This window comes from Pelecanus crispus, chromosome 9, assembly GCF_030463565.1.
Source record: "Pelecanus crispus isolate bPelCri1 chromosome 9, bPelCri1.pri, whole genome shotgun sequence".
In the NCBI taxonomy this organism is placed as follows: Eukaryota; Metazoa; Chordata; class Aves; order Pelecaniformes; family Pelecanidae; genus Pelecanus; species Pelecanus crispus.
Window position 1 is genome coordinate 33,946,675 of NC_134651.1, and position 19,314 is coordinate 33,965,988.

The window sequence follows — 19,314 nt, forward strand, 5'->3', positions numbered from 1 at the left end:
TTGTTTAAGAACCTGTAGTTTAAATTTGAGCAGTATATGTTAGATTAATGGTTGGACTGGATGATCTTAAAGGTCTTTTCCAACCTACACAATTCTATGATTTTTCTTTTGTCATTACACCAGGTGGGAGGAAATAAATCAGAGTTACACTCTGTGGGAACTTGCAATGCCAATAGAGGTTAAAAATCCACATGATCTGGGGATAAACAGAAAGCATGAACATAACCATCTTTCTGATTTATGCTTGAGTCTGCAGACTACGCTTTAATATGGTTCCTCCTTTCTGTTTTCACCCTGTAAGTCCTCAGTGATTCAACTGACATAAGTGGAAGTATCTGGGGTAAAACTGGTGTGAGCAGGACCAGTCAAATCCTGAAACTTCTTGTTTTAGAAAAGTCACATTGGTCAGAAGTCATGAAGGATTTAGGAGTCTGTCTCATACATTTCACTAGGACATAGGCTTTAGAGTGTTTTTACACATTCAAGATTGAGATAAATGGGGCTCACTTCACCCCAGAAATGTCATACTTGTGGTCAGGTCTCTCTCTGCTCTGCCACAGTCTCCTACCCAAATGCTAAGTGATAAGAGGAGACCCAAGAGAGGTAAGAAAGCTTTGCAAGGGAGATGTGTTCTTGGTAAAAATGCACTAAGCACTTGACCAAACCTTGCACTTCTCTTCTCGACCAGCTGTTGCAGGCACCAAGGCCCTACCCAGGGGTCCTTGCAAGAAGTTATGAAATTCTGCCTTATTTTAATGAGTTTCCACTGTTCTCACAGCACCACAGGGACAGTCACATATGACTCATGCCTTGGGGAGCTCTGGTTATTGCTGTTACACGATGCATGCTCTGATCACTCTTGATTTTCTGCACCAGGATGAGGAGGAGATGGAGGAAGCCACCAATCAAAAGCTCGCCCTGCAAAAGGCTAAGGAAGTGGCAGAAGTCAGCCCCATGTCTGCAGCTAACATTTCCATAGCCGCGTAAGCATTATTTTATTATTTGGGACCTTTATAGTTTGTTTGCTTTTTTTCAGTGTTGATATATGTCTGTTCAAGTGCAGCATCCTATAGTACTCTGTGAGCCCTTTTATACCATCTCTGTTACTGACAGGGCTTTAGGTTGACTGAATACTTCAGCGCTGATTGCTTAACCATGAATTTAATTATTTCTTTTAGTTTGTTTTTCTTTGTAATGCCTCATCTTTTGCCTTCCTATAAATAACTATTTTAGAAGGATTTTTTTAAGCTGTCCTAGGATAGATTTCACCAGGTGAAGTGTTAACATTTCACTTTGGATTTTTAATTACGATAGGTATGTGTGCACATACTGTACTAACTATTCTTTAATGATCTCTGCTTCAAAAATTTACGTGTAAAGGCATCCTCCTAAATATCAGAATGAAAAATATGCTTGAATGCTCTTTCTTTGCTGTTTGAAAGAGTGCTGGGTTGAATGAAATCATGTATGCGAACAGTCACTGGTTTGTAGCTAGAAACATCAATTTGCATTTTCAGATGCAGGCTTTTCTGCATGGATGTGGACATATGCACAGATTCTGTCATACCAGAATCCTTGGCAAATGTTGCCCTGGGGCCCCCTTTTTCATATACACTGATCTAAACTGAAGTGAAAAATTGCTGTGTAGGTGGAAATACTTGTCTGGATGTTGCTGAGGTCAGTGCAGAGTTCTACCTGCATGGGATTATGGGCCTGTGTTTGAGACATGCCTACCTTGAATGGATTCACTTAAAAGTATGTTGTTCTTGAAGGTTCATTTACATGTCTGGAATTTTAGCATCAGCATCAAAAAATTTGGTCGTGCATTTTACTGAGCGCTGCTGATCTTTTCCAGCTCCCTTTTGCAGGGGAGACCTCCAAAGGCTGGAGAAGCTCAAGCATAGAAAAAGAAATTTCCTGTTCAATTTTATTCCAACGTATCTGAAATACAGCAGGATCCCTGCTTATTCCTTTAGTGTAAATCTCTTGAGACCCTTGTTAGTGGGAGTTTAATCCACTACATCAGAGAAAATAGGCCAAATGGAGCCAGTTCATTACATGTGAAGGAAAAGAATATTATTAATTTGACTATTTTATTCTTCTTACCATTTTATTTTGCAATTACTGCTTTAATCAGCTCCTGTTTATGCCATGTCTGTGTGTTGGTTTTGAATATAATCCTTTTCTTACAATGATTTCCTGTCCAGTCTCAAAAAGAAGTCAGATGAGGATATTTGCTCTTGTTCTTTGATGAATTTCCTGTTCTGTTATTTTAAAATGCAAGATAATTATGCTTATTTTCTTCTTTTTTAATCAAAAGCATAGTGCATGTGAAGATTTCTTGGAAATCAGACAAAAAAACCCACTTTAATGGAGCTAAGATTTCACACCACATTGTTGGTTGCTTAAAATAACCTTATTCCATGATTTTTCACCAGGCTTTCACCTGGTTTTCACTATCACAGGGCCAGTTTTGTGACCACAATGGAGAGTGAGTACAGAATTGTGGATTTCTGCTTATTTTGCTTCAAATTGTATCTGCCCAGATCTCTACCTGCCACATTTGTACAGACAGATAATTAGGCTTACAAATGAATACATTTGAAAGTGCAGTCAATCGCTTCCACATCTACTAACCATGACAATATCATGCATGCTGTGTGGGAGCCATCATCTAACAACCGTCGTGTGACTTTTCATTATCTCTGCTTTAGTTCCAGCAGAGTGCTTACAAGGCCACTCACAAAGCTCTCAGGACTTCAGTTTGGAAAAACAATCCATTAAGGTCAATAGGTTGACGACCTAATGGATAATGACATAGAGGAGAAGGCAAGGGAGAAGTTAGATGTTTCGTGAGAAATAGGTGTGTGGAGGGATCATCATAGCTGATGATCCAAAAGATATGTAATGAATGCATGCCAAAGCAATTTGTTTAATACATAAATACATCCAGCGAACTCCAAAGGGGCTTAGCAGCTACAGCTTTCAGGTTTGCAGCACCTATCCCTTAGATATCTCTATCCAATACAGTAGGACTGATGGTAGGGACCTATGGTTGACAGCCAGATGCACCCCATTACTTCATTTCTTATGGTCTTAAGCTACACAGTGGTCCTGAAGATGGAGCAGATGCTGTGCTGATGGCAAGACCTGTCAGATCAAGCCTCTGAGGCAATTCAGAGCTGGACATGGCAAGAATGAGAAAGTGTTGGGGATGCTTGGAAGTGGGATTTTTGGCATATGGAAATATCACTGCAAAAAGCAAAAGCCTGTAGAGCTTGGGTACCCCTAAGTGGGTGGTGAGCAGGGGATGGAAAAAACTGAGACGAGCTACCAAAGGCCTGCTGCAAAGGTGGGTCTACGCTATCAGTTTATATTTCTATTTTCTCCTAAGGAATAATTTTTTAGTTTTAGAATTTGATTTTATTTTCATAATGTATGAAAATGAATTTCTATAACAACAGGCATCTATAGCATGGATCAATGTTCTGATCAACATCAACATTTTCTCTACCTGCGTGAATCAAAACAGGTGTCTCGGGTGTTAGCAGAGGACACCATGACTTGCATTTCCTTAGTCACGATGTTCATGTTCCCAGCCTGCTTGTCCACCTGCCACAGAAGTGGTAAAGCTGTCCTGGGGCTGAGTCTGGTGAAAAACCATATTGGTTGTTCTGCTGTTTCAATGGCAAGGTGCTGTGCTCGCTCTTTTGCTTCTTTCCCTTGTCAGTCCTACATCAAGGGCTGAGAGCGTCAGTTCCCCTAAGCCTCCTTCCAGGCCATTGCATACTCTGTAGTGTTGTATCTGCTCCTCCACCTCCAGCATTTTTCCTGTGCGAATACAGCGTGCACTTGTGGTTTGTATGCTCCTGTGCCCGCAGTTTATCTGAGCTGGTTCTTTTGCTCTCCTCTGCCATTCAAGCCTCTCTTCAAAACTGAGCTCCAGGAACTGTTGAATTTATTGCATTAGTTGCAAAATGTCACTTCCTAGGCATAAGAAACTGGTTGCTTATCAGCTTGCTTGGAGGGTCTGAAGATGTACCTTCATCCTTACACGTGCAATAGGCTGCTGCGTGAACCACAAATTGTTTTGTGGTTGATAGATGGTGAAGCGCTATGGTGTCATGGGGATCTGTTTTAATAATATGCTCATTATTACAGTGGCATCAAGATATCATCTGTCTTGCAACTAACTCAAAGTGCTTTATTACAATATTCTACCTGCATTTGGTTTGTAGCTCCCTCTTCATCAATCTCGCAGGATTTCTATGGTTTGTCTTCTGCTCCACCAAAGGGACTTAACGTGAACAGATTTTTTTGATCACATTTTGTTTTTTCACCTGGTGAACTCTATCCTGAATGGGTCTTTTTGTTTTGTGGTTTTTCAGGATTAAAAGCTAGGATGGTACATCGTTTTTGTCAATGTTGCAATGTTTGGTTTAAAACAGAATATCTGTTTAACATGTGTTATTGCATTTTAATTTTAAGCCATTGTTTCATTCTTATTTTTGTCATTTTTGTTTTGTTTTGTTTTCTGTTTAGCATTTTCCTTGCTTTGTTGTTTCTGGAGGTGAGTTTCTGGGTTTGTTCAGTTTGCCCAGCATTGCCCTCTGTTTTGTACAACATTTAAACCACTCAGCCTCTTGAACTGAGTGACTGTACAGACCAATGGGTCTTTAGAGCAAACCATTGGTGCAGCTTCCTCGGTGGCAAGAACAGAGGAGGGGGGGAAAGGCGAATATTAATCAGGCGATGTATGTGCAAAGCACTTTGTGATCCCACTGTAAAGGCACCAGTGGAAGGGAGAGCTGTCAGGGTCATTCCCGTGGATAACATGAAGACCCCAACGCACAGTTTTATTTTCCGTATTTGCCTAACCCAAAGTCTGAACTCCCCGTGTTTGGGTTCCTCCTCCACCTTTTCTATTCCATCCAGAGATGCACCAATGGCATGTACAAAAGGGGCTGTGATAAGCACACCCAGCCCAGTGCAGGCCAGCAGACCAGCCAGAGAGGACACAAGCTGTGGCTCACCCGGCACTCAGAGCCCATGCATTTTCCAATAGCCTCTCTTCACCTTTTCTTGGGAAGTCTTAAAATAGCAATTGCAACAGCAAGCAAATGCTAGATTTGTAGGAATCTGCTAAGTAGTTATGCTGAAGTCATGCTGAGTGCAACTTTTTGCATCTGTTACTTATGGATTTTTTTTTAATTCCACATGGCAATGGGTTACAGTTGTAGCCAGACCCAAGGAAATTACTTAAGCATAGGTATAGGGTGTGAGTTCTGGATGGGAGGAGAACTTCCCAGATGTTGTGGATGAAACTTTGCAGAAAGTGGCAGAGAGAGTTCATGCATTGTGGTCACCAGACCTAAACACAGTCTATAGAATTGCCCATTGTCATTTTTTAAAGTTACATGTGCTTTCCCAGGACAACCTTCCAACCTCTAGAGACCTCTTCCTCTCTCCAGGCTCTGACTGGTTTCTGCTGGTCCCTCACATGGTTGTTCAAAGCAGTTTACATTTTAATTACACACCCACAGGTGGATACTGCCTGTTAACGTGAGTTGACTATTCATTAGAAAAGTGCCAAGAGCAAATACAGGTGGCACATCATTTCACAGTGACTTCTCAGAGGTGTCTGTCCCTTTTGTACAGGTCTGGGGATGAAGGGAGGGAGTTGCTCTGTTTCTCCAGGACATTTTCCATCTAAGAGGCTCCATATTTTCCTTTTGTCTTGGGAATACTGTGGTCTGTTTCCAAATACCTGTTGGGCTATCGGTACCCAACAGGACCCAGCAAGAAGTGTGCCTGAACACCCAGCCCATGGAACGTCCCATGTTGGGTGATGTGTAGACTAGAAGAGGTGTTCTTTTTCTCTTGCTGGCTTGTGATTTCTTCCCTTTCTTTTTTCCCCTGAAGTGTGTTGATGTGTGAGGTACTGTGATTCCTCCCATTAGCTTACCTTTTTGCCCTTGCCGTTGGTGTAACGGTGACTCAGCTGCACCTAAAGACACTCTCTTGTACTCTGTCCCTTGTGGATGGTAAGTAGCAGTGAGTAAAGCTCAAGTACTTCTGTCATTGTGATTTGGAAAAGGAGGCTGTCTTTGCTTTGTGGCTTTATATCCTGCAGTTCCAACACAAATTTAGTCAAATTTATGGTTTCAAAAAAGCAGACTCTGGCAGTGGGAGCAGAGGAGCGAACCTGGAGTGCTGCAGGACTTGCATAATGTTGGCTGGCCAAGTTACAAGGATACTTGGCAGGATCAGAGCGTGGCCTCTGTCCTGCACTGCACCAAAAGGGGCAGGGATAAATGCAAAGCTTCATGCAAGCCTCCTGCCAAGGGATGTTGAGATCTGCTCTCAGCAATTAAAAGCAAAATTTCCACAGGTATTGCACGATGCTGGTGCTGACTTTCAGGTAAATTAGGGCAGCCCAGTACATTCTCCTCCATCGTGAGTTTTCCACTTGTTTTGCCCAAGAAATTACTTACCTATGCTCAAAGCATTTGTGCAGCCAAGGGCTTGTTCTCTGCAGGTTTTAGTTGACATCCTAGGGGTCCAGCATCCAGCCAAAGAATAAAGGGATCCCCAGCTTGAGAAACCTGGAAACAGTAATTTTCCTGGCAAACAAGCAGGGCATGCCAACCCCACTTTGACTCCTACTCCCATTTCATTTGGCATGGTACAAATGTAGAAATACTGAAGTTTAGGCAAAATACTTTACCTGACTGTTAGCAGATTATTTGCTCCAAGCAAAACTTTTACGATGCCTTTCATAATTTCTCTTATATTCTTTCTGGGTTGCTTGACCTCTGGATTGTTGTTATATACTTTACCTGGGCCAACATTTCTGTTCAGAATAATCCATTAATTTTAAGTAAATGTATATTTAGAACTCTACTTATATGATATCCAAAGAACATTACATTTTATCTGGACCTTCTGACTTGCTAGCATTGATTGGTAACAGATTAAAACTCTCATGGAAGCAGGAGAAAAAATACTTCAAATGAAAAGGCAAACTCCAGAGGTTAAGGGATTTTATTTTCAGTCTTCGGGAGGGTTCTTCAGGTGATGTAGATTTATAAAAATTATTGTTTAAAACTATGAAAAAATTAGTGCCTCAAGCTAAGATCTATAAAGATATTTAGAATCCTGTTTTTCTGTAGATTCCTTGCCAAAGCAAGAATAATCTCTTTTTCTGTGTAATTCAGGGATTTCCATATTTAGAACCCCCATGTATAGCAGTGTTTATACAAACACTGGATGGAGGAGAATCTACAAAATTGTGAACTGAAACAAACTCCTTTCAGTAATGTCCAATCTCCTGCCTAAACTGCAGCAGACCTATGGTTTTTAGACATGGTGAGCCGTATTCAGATGGTCTGAGCTCAGGCACATCCCTGTGCCTGTCAGAGGAGAGAGGCAGGTTCCTCTGAGGAGCAAATCCAAGGCAGGGACTGAGCAGAAGCAGCCTGGCACCAGCTCCTGGGACTCAGGTGGACTTTGATTCTCTGGATGTGGCCCAGGGTCCTCCCTCCAGCCCATGCTCTTCTCTGTGCTAAGGATTCTTCCTTGTGTCACAGGGCCAGAGTGGGAATTAGCATCCTGCTCCCACTTGGAAATAATTATTTGCAGCACAGCTGTAAAAGCAATCACCACCTGTTTCTACAAAGACCTCTACCCTGAGGTCCTAAAGATGCCTTCTGCGGAGGACTTTCACTGTGTGAGTATAGCATATGGAGGCATAAAGTCCTAATATCATCATGTGGCTTTTGGTTCACCTTTTAATTTTTTTCCCTTTTGGTTCTGTTTTTGATTCTTTGGTTGTTTCCCTGTTAACTAGAAGGTGGTGTGTCTGTGGCTTCCACACTTTCTGAAGCTTGCCTGGTCTCCTACCAAGATGCACGCTGCAGTCTGCATTCAATAGGACACAGCCTGTATGAGTCTCCTCCCAATGTCTTTTATGGTTTCTCTTCTCTTCTTTTTTTTTTTTTTCTTTTCTCACTTTTTGTTTTCTTTGTTTGTTTTGTTTTTGCATGTGCAGTTTTGTAAAGCAAACTCGAGGTACTGTATCTCGCAGCTCGTCAGTCTCCAGCGTAAATTCACCGTGAGTTGCTCTCTGTTATGATATTCAGTAAATGGATTTATGATATATATCTCTGTATTTACAAACCTCCCTCTTTCCCCTTCTCCTGATGTCTTTGGTTCCCCCCTTGTTTTTTCCAAAAATCATTCCCATCATTGTGGAAAGCCTCCAGACCAACTTACGGTAGAAGGACTGGAAGGTGTGCAACATTGCCATATAATGCTTGTGATTTGATTGTGAGCAACTCTGTAGTGTTTCACACATCGACTGTGATTTTTTTTCCCTTCCTTCCTTCCTTTGGTTTTCTCCCACCCCTTTAATTATTTTCCTTTGTTCCTTCCTTAACTATCTTCCTTCTTCTCCTCTCTGCCCTCATTTAATGGTTTGTCTTGTTCTCACTTGTATTTTTGTTCTCTGTGTTTATTATGTGCTGGGCTGATGGCTTTGATGTTCCACCAGTGTTTGCACTTATGGTTCAATAGGAGAATGGTGGCCCACCATGAATGTGCTCTTGAAATGAAAGCTGGAGGAGAACTTTAAAAGAAACTTCTGGAAACAGGGCCCGAGTGAGACCAAATTGTAAAACTCTGCATAAATGTCCTTGGGAAACTTATACTCATGAGAGCACTGGTTATGCCTGTGTTCTCTAACTTCCTCAGGCTGGAGCTTAAAGCTACAGATATTGTAAAAATGAGGCACTCGGCAAGCTCCTATGTACCCGTGGTTGAGCGAACGCAGGTAGACCTTCCATTCACTCCATGCACTTCCTAACAAACAAATCTTGCTGGCTTTGCTGTGAATCACGGGTACGCTTTGACACTGATGCAGGTTTGTAGAAAATACCATTGTTCCCTGCTGACTAATACAACAAAACTCGTCATCAGCTTCTCATCAGCCCATCTTAGTGTCTTTGCTTTGGGTTATACTTTCACTGTTTGACATAATATTTCTTCTTTAACGCTTTTGGAGAGACAAGTAAGTGCAATTCAAACACATGTGGGTTTGTCCTTATGTGCACCATAGCAGGTACCAAAGGAGTGAAGCAAAGGAGGTTTTCCACCAGCTTCCTGACATCTTCCTTTTTCCCTGGGTGTTTCAGGGGTTCTTGTCCACTGGTGGATCTTAGACATGTTTGTATTAAAAATATGTTGATACGATGTGGGAGTTTAGCTTCTGTGACAAAGACTGAACTTTTGTGACTAGCAAAAGTAGGTGTGACATGTCTGTGCTAAGGTCTGAGATCTCACGGGGTTAGGACAGTGAAAATTAGGGGAGTAGACTAGACCAAGGCAGCTTTTGGCTCATTTCTTCCAATGGATTTCCTGGCTGCTGGGAGTCCTGACAGGCAGAAAGGTGTGGAGAGGTCTGCTGCCCTTTGCGTCTCTCTCACCGTGCTTTCCCCCAGCAGGAGGGACGGGATGGTTAAAGGTGGTGATGAAGGAGAGGCGCTGCCAAGTTGCCTTCTCCCTAACACTTGAATTCACTCCAGTAGAAGTTGCACCAAACCTGACCAAGGCAATGTTTGCAAAATTAGGAATAAAGCCTGAAAGAAAGAAGAATTTGGACACTTTTCCAAACTTCCAGAGACAGAGCTGCCTTTTAGAAAGGTGAAATCAAATTGCAGGTACTAAATCCCCTTTGGAAGGAGGATTTGCCCACATTTGGAGGCATTTGCCATTGAGGTCTGTTGCTAACTCCCTACCAGCAATAGAGATAGTATAATAGAGGCTTCTTTTGCTGGTATGACTCACATCTATTCTCTGAACAGAATAAATTTTTACTGCAAAAAGCTGTAACTGAGAATTCTTGTCCTCTTTAACATTTCTATGCACCGTCTTGGCAGTAATTTGTAATTTCCTATGCAAACCAGCACCGGTTTTGAGAGATGAGCTGAGTGTGCATTTTCTCCTCTGTGGGTATCTAAAGAGCATTTCCCCAGCAAAATCCCTTGTTTTGATTAAATAAATTACTAGACCCCATAACAGTGTGCAATGTATAGAAGTAGCAGCCATCATAGAGCATCAGTAAAGCCCCCCTGATGTGTAAAGACATCTGGAGGTCTCATTTACTCAGTATAAATGTCATCATTAGAAATGTGTTTTTTATTTTACATTCAAATAGATAAACTGGAACAACTCCTCTTAGGGACACGCAGGTGCTGTGGACTCCCATTCCCTGGAATAATATTAGTATAGGTTCAGGATGCCTTTATATCACTCTGTTTCTACCTACTATGAGTGCTATTACTGTAATTATGCTGAAAGATAAGTGGCCTAATTTTTGTGCACAGATGAAAGTTGAACAGTAATCTCCTAATCTAAAAGAGCTTTTAAAAGGTGCAAAAAAATCCCTGTCCCTTTTTCTTCCTTAGGTTGCTCAAACAGCATAAAATATCGCATGCTTTAATATCAATAGGAACCAGGATCTGCAAAAACATCTGTTCTGAAAGAACAAGACTTATGCAAAAATTTTTTGAGATACAGAGGGTTGGGTTTTTCCCCCCATATTCTTTCTTTGATTATTTTGCTTAAAAAAAAAAAAAAAAATTGGTAGGAAACTAAGGACAAGATAGTGGAGCTAGTTTCTTAAAAATAAAATTAAAAAACAATTTAAAAAATCAAGCCAAGTAATTTTCTTGTGCTAATTCCAGGCTTTCATGCTGTAACAAATTTATGATACAAGCAATATGAAATCAATTTTTAATTCACTGAGGAGAGGTAATTAAATACAGATATGCTCTATTTATTTAAGTAGATCAGCATTTATCTAAAATACATACTGAAATTGGCAGCTAGTTTATATATGCATAGGTGATGACACACAGCGAAGTGAATAATTATGTTGTATTTTTCCAATAGTATGTATTTAAGAGTTATGGGATGTTGAATTTTGATGTGAATCCTTCTTATATTGCAATGGCTGATTGAAATCCAAAATTATGCATTTGGTAACTTGAGGTTTTCTGTGTATTGCTATGGTTTATTGTTTATTTCTAGTAGGATCCAGAGATGTCAGTTATTGCTTGGACATGAAAAATGACATGTTCCTAAGGCATTTTCTAGAATGGTAAATAAAGCAAAAGCCAGTGTTTCAACAGCTGGCGATTTTTTTTCCAGAAGTGCTGAACACCTGGACCTGCCACAATTTTTTTTTTTTTTGCATAACAAAACTTTGTTTTCATTGAGCAGCTCTTTCCCACCCCAACCATCGCAGCATGTCTCTGCTGCATCCATCCAACTGTAGACAAGCTGATAGCGTACAGAGGGAAATGAAAACGTTTAAATATCTTCTACCAGGATGAATTTGTCATTTGCCATCCAAAACCCCAAGTTGTTCTTGATCTCTATCACTTGCTTTTGTATATTCACTGTCTGGGCCATCTGCTTTATTTCCATCCTTATAGTGCAAAAAAGGGGGCTGTGACTTCATTCCCTGATTTGTTTTGTCTTGTTTTTTATCAAAAGCGTGGAGCTCACTGTGGGACTTTGGCCATAACAGAGTCTGGTCTGGGCCATTGCAGTGTAATTGCCAGAATGTCTTCTGGCGAGTGTGGCATGAACACTTCAGAGGAAAAAAATGATTTAAAATAAAAGTAATTTGACTGGATTTTAGGAGAACTTAATGGTTCCACATATTTAACCTCAGTGTGGTTTTTTCGCTAAATCAGGCCATAGCAATGTGGCTTTTAACTTCAATTTTTTTGTTTTACTTTTAACTCTCTCACCCTGTTATTTATTAGAGGATGTAATTACTCGATCACAATTAAAAACTGAAATACCAAACAAATCTTGAGGTCTGAAAAGGGATCTTGTGACTAATGATAGCAACATAACTTGAGACAGAATAAATATTTTCTGGCATTTTCTTAAGATCAGAATGTGCATAAAGCTAAGCCTCAGATTTACACTTCTGGGGTTAATATGTGATGTACTTTTACTGAAAACTATTAGAAAATTCTTCTTATTAGAGCAATAGGGAGCAGCATGCAGGATGGTGAGTTATGGTTCAGCAAAATCATTTTGTTGTTCTTGTGAAAAGATTCAAGCTAAAGCAGTAAAACTTTTGCTACGTTAGCACCAGGAAGCTTTGGCTTGGAGGAACTTTGTATCAATTGAGAGCTGTAGAAAAAACAAGTGACGCAGCTGTCTTCAAACTCTAAGCAGCAGCATATAATGATTTCTGCTGCTTTTAAGTGGCCATGGACACCTCATGGGAGTGGTAACTAAATGCTAGAGCTTTCCTAACTTTTTTTCTGTTACACACCTTGGAAACTTTCTGGCTCTACATTGGCGAAAGGCACCAGTCAGAGGGCTAGCAGCTGCTGAGCTGTGCATGTCCATGTGCTCAGTGGCTCCCAAAAGAGCTGCAGTGGTGCTCAGCTCTGTCCTGTTCTGGCATCTCAGCTTCTTCCTCCTGCTGAGACCGATTACCTGTGGTCAGCATGTCCTATAACTGCAGTTCTCCAGATTCTCTAAAAAAAACAGGTAAAGGGAGTGGAAATTCAGTCTTAGGATGATAATATGCACTAAATGCAAAATGTGGCATTTAGTGATCTTTTTTTTATGGTGGTGTTGGGTTGATGGTTGGACTGATGATCTTAGAGGTCCTTTCCAATCTTAATGATTCCTAGTTTTACTTTCATTAAAAAATAATCCAGCCACCAAGCCAGGAAACATGAAATTAATTATTACTTTACCCTTAATTGGTTTAGTGGTGGACTTGGTAGTGTTAGGTTAATGGTTGGACTGGATGATCTTAAAGGTGTTCTCCAACCTAAATGATTCTATGATTCTATGATTCATGATCTAAGAAGTTGTCATCTATGATACTTTGAAAGGCATTTCAATTTTCAGTAGCAAGTTTCTGAACATAAGGATGTGATATATGGCCAGTATTATATTAGGCTTAGACCACACTCGAAATTTAAAGTTCCTAGCTAATAGACATTAGGAGAAATATTATGAAAGAAAATGTTTTCTTTCTGAGAAACTGCAATATCAAAAATTCTAATATTTAAAACCAAAACCAAATTAAAGAGTAATATTGGCAGAGACTGGGCAGTGTTTTCTGCAACAGTTCTTGGTAATGGCATTTCTGTGATGAACACCATTGCACCAGCTCAGTGGGAAAGCACAGTGCATCTCCTGAGAGAGCTCAGGCAGAAGAGGTAGCTCATAAAGACGAAAAGGTGCTAAAGCACCCAAGCGGCAATTCCCGGGGTCACTGGCAAAGCAAATTTAAACACTACTGGTGAGTTCATATGAAAGGAAATTGTTTTATCAAACCAAACAGAGATAAAACATTCTGCTTCGTGCATGCCTACCCCAAACTAAAATGTTTCATTGTATTTTCCAAGTGGAAAATTGAAATGTGGAGAGAGCTTCTCCAAGTTTATGAACAGAAAATATTATTTTAGTGGAAAGTTTGCATTTTTTTGTTGAAACTGTATTTTAACAAGAAATTCCCTTTCATCAGTAATCAGAACATATTCTTTTATACCCACAATCTAACATGTAGGTATTTTTAACATCAAATTATTATATTCATAGTCAGCTTTCATTCATCATTTACTAAAGCAAAATTTTAAGGATCACATTTATGTAGCTGATTAAACCAGTAGTTATGGGAAGTAAAGTGCCATTAACTGAAGCAGTGTTTTAAAATGTTATGCTAACAAAAGCTTTAATCATTAAGGAATACCCTAAGATTAGAATATGACTAAAAATATGTTTTCCTTTCTTGAACAACCTGCACAGTGTCTGGTTGCATTTTTTATTTATACCAATATTAGTCATCATTTCATTAATATGAATTTTATTTGATTCTACATGAATTGTATGGTTTCTTTCTAGCCACAGGCAGGAGTTGTTTGACTGCTGACTTCTTAATCCAAGCAAAACCAGTGGAGCTACTCAGAGAATTGTATTAGCAGTAATATCTACTACAACATTTCAAGGCTAGAGGACCTGAAAACTGTATATTGCCAGTACCCTTCAAAGAGTTCAAAATAGTCTGTAGGCAGAAAATAGGGATGGGAAGTAATTGTAAAGAAAGTGAATTAACGTTAATCTTTGTACTATGTCTGTAAATCACAAGTGATTATTGCAATTTTGTTAATGGATTCAGAAGGATTTTAAGAAGCAAACAGTGAACAGCATTTCAGATAAGGAGTTGGCTTCATAAATAGATAATTTTCTCTTGGGGAAAAAATATTTGTTATCACAAAGGCTCATTTTTTATCAGTTTGGACAAGTCATACTATGCTGTGGCATACCATGCTTGTATTGTAGATGGTTTGTGTCTGCCCCAGTTCATGCAGCCCTCAATAATTAACTGGACCAAATGCTGGAGGAAGCAGAGGAAATTATTTTGCTCTATGTTTCTCCATTTCTCCTGCAGTTCTTCATGTTGTGTGCATAGGCACCGTATCCTCATAGGCAGGCAGTTGTAACGCAACTCCATTTTGTTTTAAGGTGACATTCCTGTTATGCCATAAATAAGTTCAAAAGCTCTCCTCTGCAAAAAAGTAAAGCAGAGCAACAGGAAAGGAGAAGCTGTCACATATGCCCGTGTCCAGTTGCTGTGGGAACTTGTAGAAGGCGAGAGTCAGATAAATTTAATTGGACAAGCAGATGACACATTCCCTCCAGATGCTGCCACTTTGGCTCTGAAAACCCTAAACGATGTCCCCAGAGCGACCAACCTGCTTCGTTGCTTTACTTCCATTTCCTACAGCAGACTTTATGCATGCTGTCACTTGCTCCTGATGTTCTTGACTGGTTTGAATATGATAATGAGCTTGCAGGCAGGCTTCACATTTTCCTGATTGTGTTTTTACCGCACTTCATATATTTTCTGATTTTATTGTTTTTTCCTTGTGTGTCTTTTCACATAGAAGGAAGAAAGAATGCAGCCATTACTTCTGAACCTTCAGCTCTTTAACTTGTTAGTAACCAAAGTCAGTGGATGACTGTGTTGTAGTCTTTTGGCAGTCACCTCCACTACTTGTGTCAACGTTAAGAATGCATCTCATTTCTAGATGCTGAGAAATTCAAGTCTGTAATGTCAGTTTCTGTTTTAAGGATGGGATTTTAGCAAAATGGGCTTAGTTAATATGTGCATTACTTGGTTTCTCCAGGTTCTCCGCAGTGTATGTACCTGGCAGCACCTTTCACTTACCCATGAGTGAAGTACAGTGGAAGCTTTAGCACCTCAAAGATAATTTAAAAGCTGATTTATGTTCTTGGCATAACTGAAACACAACTAAAAAAAACCCTCCTGAAGTGATACATCTTGTGTCAGAGCTAGCAGGTTCTGAGTGTCTCCTCTGCACTGTGTGATGAGTACCAGCTCTGCATCCTCAACCTTCCTCCTCACCACATCCAGTCTGATTTAGGAGATTTTCTTTATATCTTGGCTTTGATGGGCTCAGCACAGGCACTGATGGAGAGGCTGTGTCCATGAAAGTTGCCTGATGATTTATATGTGTTTTACTTTGGCAAGTCTCTGCAGGGAGGCTGGGGCTTTGCATCCCACACCTGCGGGGTGCCTGTCCCATGGAAATGGAGCACAGAATGGTGCATAGGGAGCAGGCAGTTGTGCTCTTCTCTGTGCTCTTAGTTTGTAGATAAATTGAAGGCTTCAGTCAGCGTAAGGGCAGTTTCCCAACTCTAACTCATTATTACTAGTTACCACTTCAGTGTTGACAGCTTGCTCTGGCTGTTCAAAGCACAAAACAGAAGCCGGTCCCCACCCCAAGGACTTTCATTATGAAATGAGAAATGTCCCCTAAGAACAAATGTGTTTTGTGGCCTGCACTGAGGTAGCACTCGGGGAGCTCAGACATGCACACACACATCCCTAAGCTGTCTTGTTTCCCTGAGCCTATGTGCTAAAGAGGAGGTTCATTTTGTAGCCCAGTTCAGTTTAGCAGAGCTAGATCTGGAACACTGCAGAGCAAGGCACCCCGTCTGTCCCAGAGGACATGCAGGACATCCCGGGATGCCCATCCCAGGCAGCTCCATCTCTCTGTGCCCACCTCTGCTGATGGTGGAGAGCTGCAAATGCAGAGCACGTGGCTTCTCATGGGAACTCCTTGTACAGGGTGGCAGGTCTGGGCAGTCAGAGGCTTTGCATGTTACTCATTCATTCCTTCTAAAACCAAGCAAATCTGCTGATAAGTGATAGCATTTCAATCTTTTGTAATGTTGAACCAAAAGGAAAAAGCAAGTCATTGCCTGCTATGATGAGGCTGTTCATCCTTGTACCAGGGGTCATTAGGACGGCTTGCCAGGGGTGCTCTCCTCTAATGAGAAGCCTGCTCTCCCTTTGATGTGAGATTTTTGGCGACTGGGGCTCTAAGCTGTGTGCCCAGTACCTTCTGCTATTGTTTATGTTTAGAACCGTGTTTTTTGTCACCCGTTCTTCTGCTGTGGTGTAAATGGGGCACTCAGCTGCTGGAAAATTAGTCCAGAATGTGCCTCTTGGGAACAGGGGATGTAGATTGTTAGTTTTGGTGATTAGCTCTGCTCACTGTCATTTCTGGATTAAATCAGATTCCTTCACATCTGCCTGGGCGTCCTTATCCCATCTGCAGCAAGTGTTTAAGTAGTTTTTTGCCTCTTTAGCAGAACCAGGCAGCAGCACCCTCCGTAAAGAACCGATCCCCCAGCAGAGCTCAGAGATGCAAAGCCTTTCTGACAGCTCCCACTGTGCTACATGAGCCTGTCTGAACACTGTCTCCCCCAGGGTCTGCACACAGTGACAGACCCTGACCATCCAAATCAACACATACACACGCAAAAGCTGTTTTCTTCTATTGTCAGGGGAGTCCAGAAAGTATGTAAGGAAAATGTGTCTGCCTCCCTTGTGGGCTGTACTTTAAGTGCTGGAGGTTGATGAGCCCCACGCGGCCCCTCCAGCTGACTAATGTGTGGCAAATGGAGACATCTGAGCAGGGTGGTGGAAGGAAAATGATTTTCCTCTCTTTATTAGAAGAACTTCCATTAAGGAAGAAAATGGGTGTTGATCCTCCACCAGGCTAAATCCAGAACTCCACCCTGGAAGCCAGTGGGTTTACTTCGATTTTATGCAAAAGCAGAATTTGACTTGCAATCTTCAGGAGGAAATTAAAAAAACCCTTCCCTTCTTGCATTGGCTAGGTAGGTGACCCATTTGTATGTGGTGATCAGAAACCAAGTGCTGTGCTGAAAAATCAAAGCATTAAGGCAATGCCAATGGAGGTATCCTCATCATAATAGATGACAGAGATAGAAAAGAGCAGGTGTCTCCAGGTGATAAAGGTGTTCTCATCACATCTACATTTACGTGTGACTCTCCCAGTCCCTGGGGTCTTTTCACAGTACACAGAACAGTTTTTCTTTCTTACTTGTACTTTTCCAGACTCTGGTGATTCTTGGGCTGGGTGGTCCATCCTCACCTTGGAAGGATGCCACTGGTTTAGAGCAACGGCTCTCCTCTACCATTAGCTGATGGGGCAGTGCAGCCTGGAAAGTGACCCCTCTGGCCAGCTGTAAGGGGAAGGGGCTGGTGGCAGGGCACTCACGCTCAGATCCACAGGGGCAGATTTCATTTCCCCTTGCTCCTTCTGCCCATCTAACTTCTCTTGCTCACTGCCAATTTGCTCATCCAGATGTTTCCAGGTGGGGAGGAAGGTGCTGTTAATTGTGGGGAAGCCTTGTAGGCTGTTTAAAAGCTCTGGCTGTGCTATATGATTTTTGTGCGCAGAGACTTTAACCCTTCATATTATACCTGAGGCTCCCAAGGGGGACAGCCACATTTTAGAAATCAAGATAACTCCTTTCCAGAGGGCTTGTTTCATAGTGCCTAACGCGTGTGGGGGCAAACTAACACTGATGATCCTGCTGGCTTTCCCTGCTCATGTTCTCTGCCAGCCATTCTCTCTCCATTTGTATAATTTCTTTGGCTCAACCCTCTAATCTTCCATCTCACTTGAAAATTTCCTTTTTTTTTTTCGGTTGCTTTTTAGGGAACTGGTGCAAAGTTGGATACTAACTTTTCACCTTCCTCCCCTCCTTAGCAAGCAGCAGAACTCCTCCAAATCCAAGTCCGTTTGGGAGCAGAGGACCAGCCAGATCCGGATGCACAATTTCCGAGCCAGCTGCGAGGCGCTGTACAATGAGCTGGATCCAGAGGAGCGGGTGCGTTATGCTACCACCCTTCACATCAGGCCAGACATGAAGACTCATTTGGATCGGCCGCTGGTGGTAGAGCCGAGGGGCGAAGGGAGGAACAACATCAGCAAGCTGAGCCCTGTGGACATGCAGGAGGTGGAGCAGACCAAAGTCAGCTCTACTGATGGGGCAGAAGCTCCACGAAAGCACCACCGGCATCGGGATAAGGACAAACTGGGAGATCAAGAGAAGGGTGATGTGACTAAGGATGAGAATGGGGAATCTGGCACTAACAATAAGGAAGAGCGGCACAGGCAGCACAGGAGCCGCAGCAAGGAGGTGGAAGGGGGCAGTAAGGAAGGGAAAAGTGATCGCAACAGGAGTCAGGAAGGGGGAAAGAGGCACCATCGTCGAGGGTCAGTGGAAGAAGGTGCTGAGAAGGAGCACCGTAGGCATCGGACTCACCGGCACTCTGCTGAACGGCAAGGCAAGGAAGGTAATGGGACAATCAACGGGGCCAGGAGTGAGCGGCGTTCCCGACACCGGGGAGGGTCAAGGTCTGGGAACCGGGAAGGAGAGCCCGGGTCCAAGGGTGAGAATGGAGAAGAGCCTCACAGACGGCACAGGTTCAGGAACAGGGCGCTGTCGACGTATGATTCGGTGGAGAAGGAGAATGGGGAGAAGGAGGGGGAGGCTGGCGAGAAGGAGCACCGGAATCATCAGCCCAAGTAAGTTATTGCCGCGTGGCTGGACTCATTCCTGGGACAGCTTGGGGCGCACGAGACCCCAGACACGTTTCAGGAAATTACTTATTCCCCTCCCCATGGCATTCCCTGCTGTTTTTCTTGCACTCACACCAGCTACCACCATAACCTGCAGTTCCATTTTGCTTAAATCAGTAATGACAGAGGCTCCCAAAGATTATTTTGGTCCATGATGGCCCATAGAATAGCTCAGGTTTAAGGAAGGAAATATCCTTGATATAAATACCAACAGACCCTCTAGGACATGATGCGGAGCAGATAATTTCACAGCCTCTGAAGGAAGTTTCCAAGGGACATATTTTTA

The 19,314-nt window shown here is 42.0% G+C and overlaps 1 protein-coding gene across 1 annotated transcript in view; it reads left to right on the forward strand.

Annotated features, from left to right (window-relative positions):
• CACNA1B (calcium voltage-gated channel subunit alpha1 B) overlaps positions 1–19,314 on the forward strand; it is a 310,510-nt gene that overhangs the window by 212,655 nt on the left and 78,541 nt on the right. The window contains exons 19-20 of the mRNA XM_075716221.1: positions 877–983; positions 18,153–18,974. Of these exons, the coding sequence (XP_075572336.1) occupies positions 877–983; positions 18,153–18,974 (929 nt within the window). The remainder of the gene's footprint in view (positions 1–876; positions 984–18,152; positions 18,975–19,314) is intronic.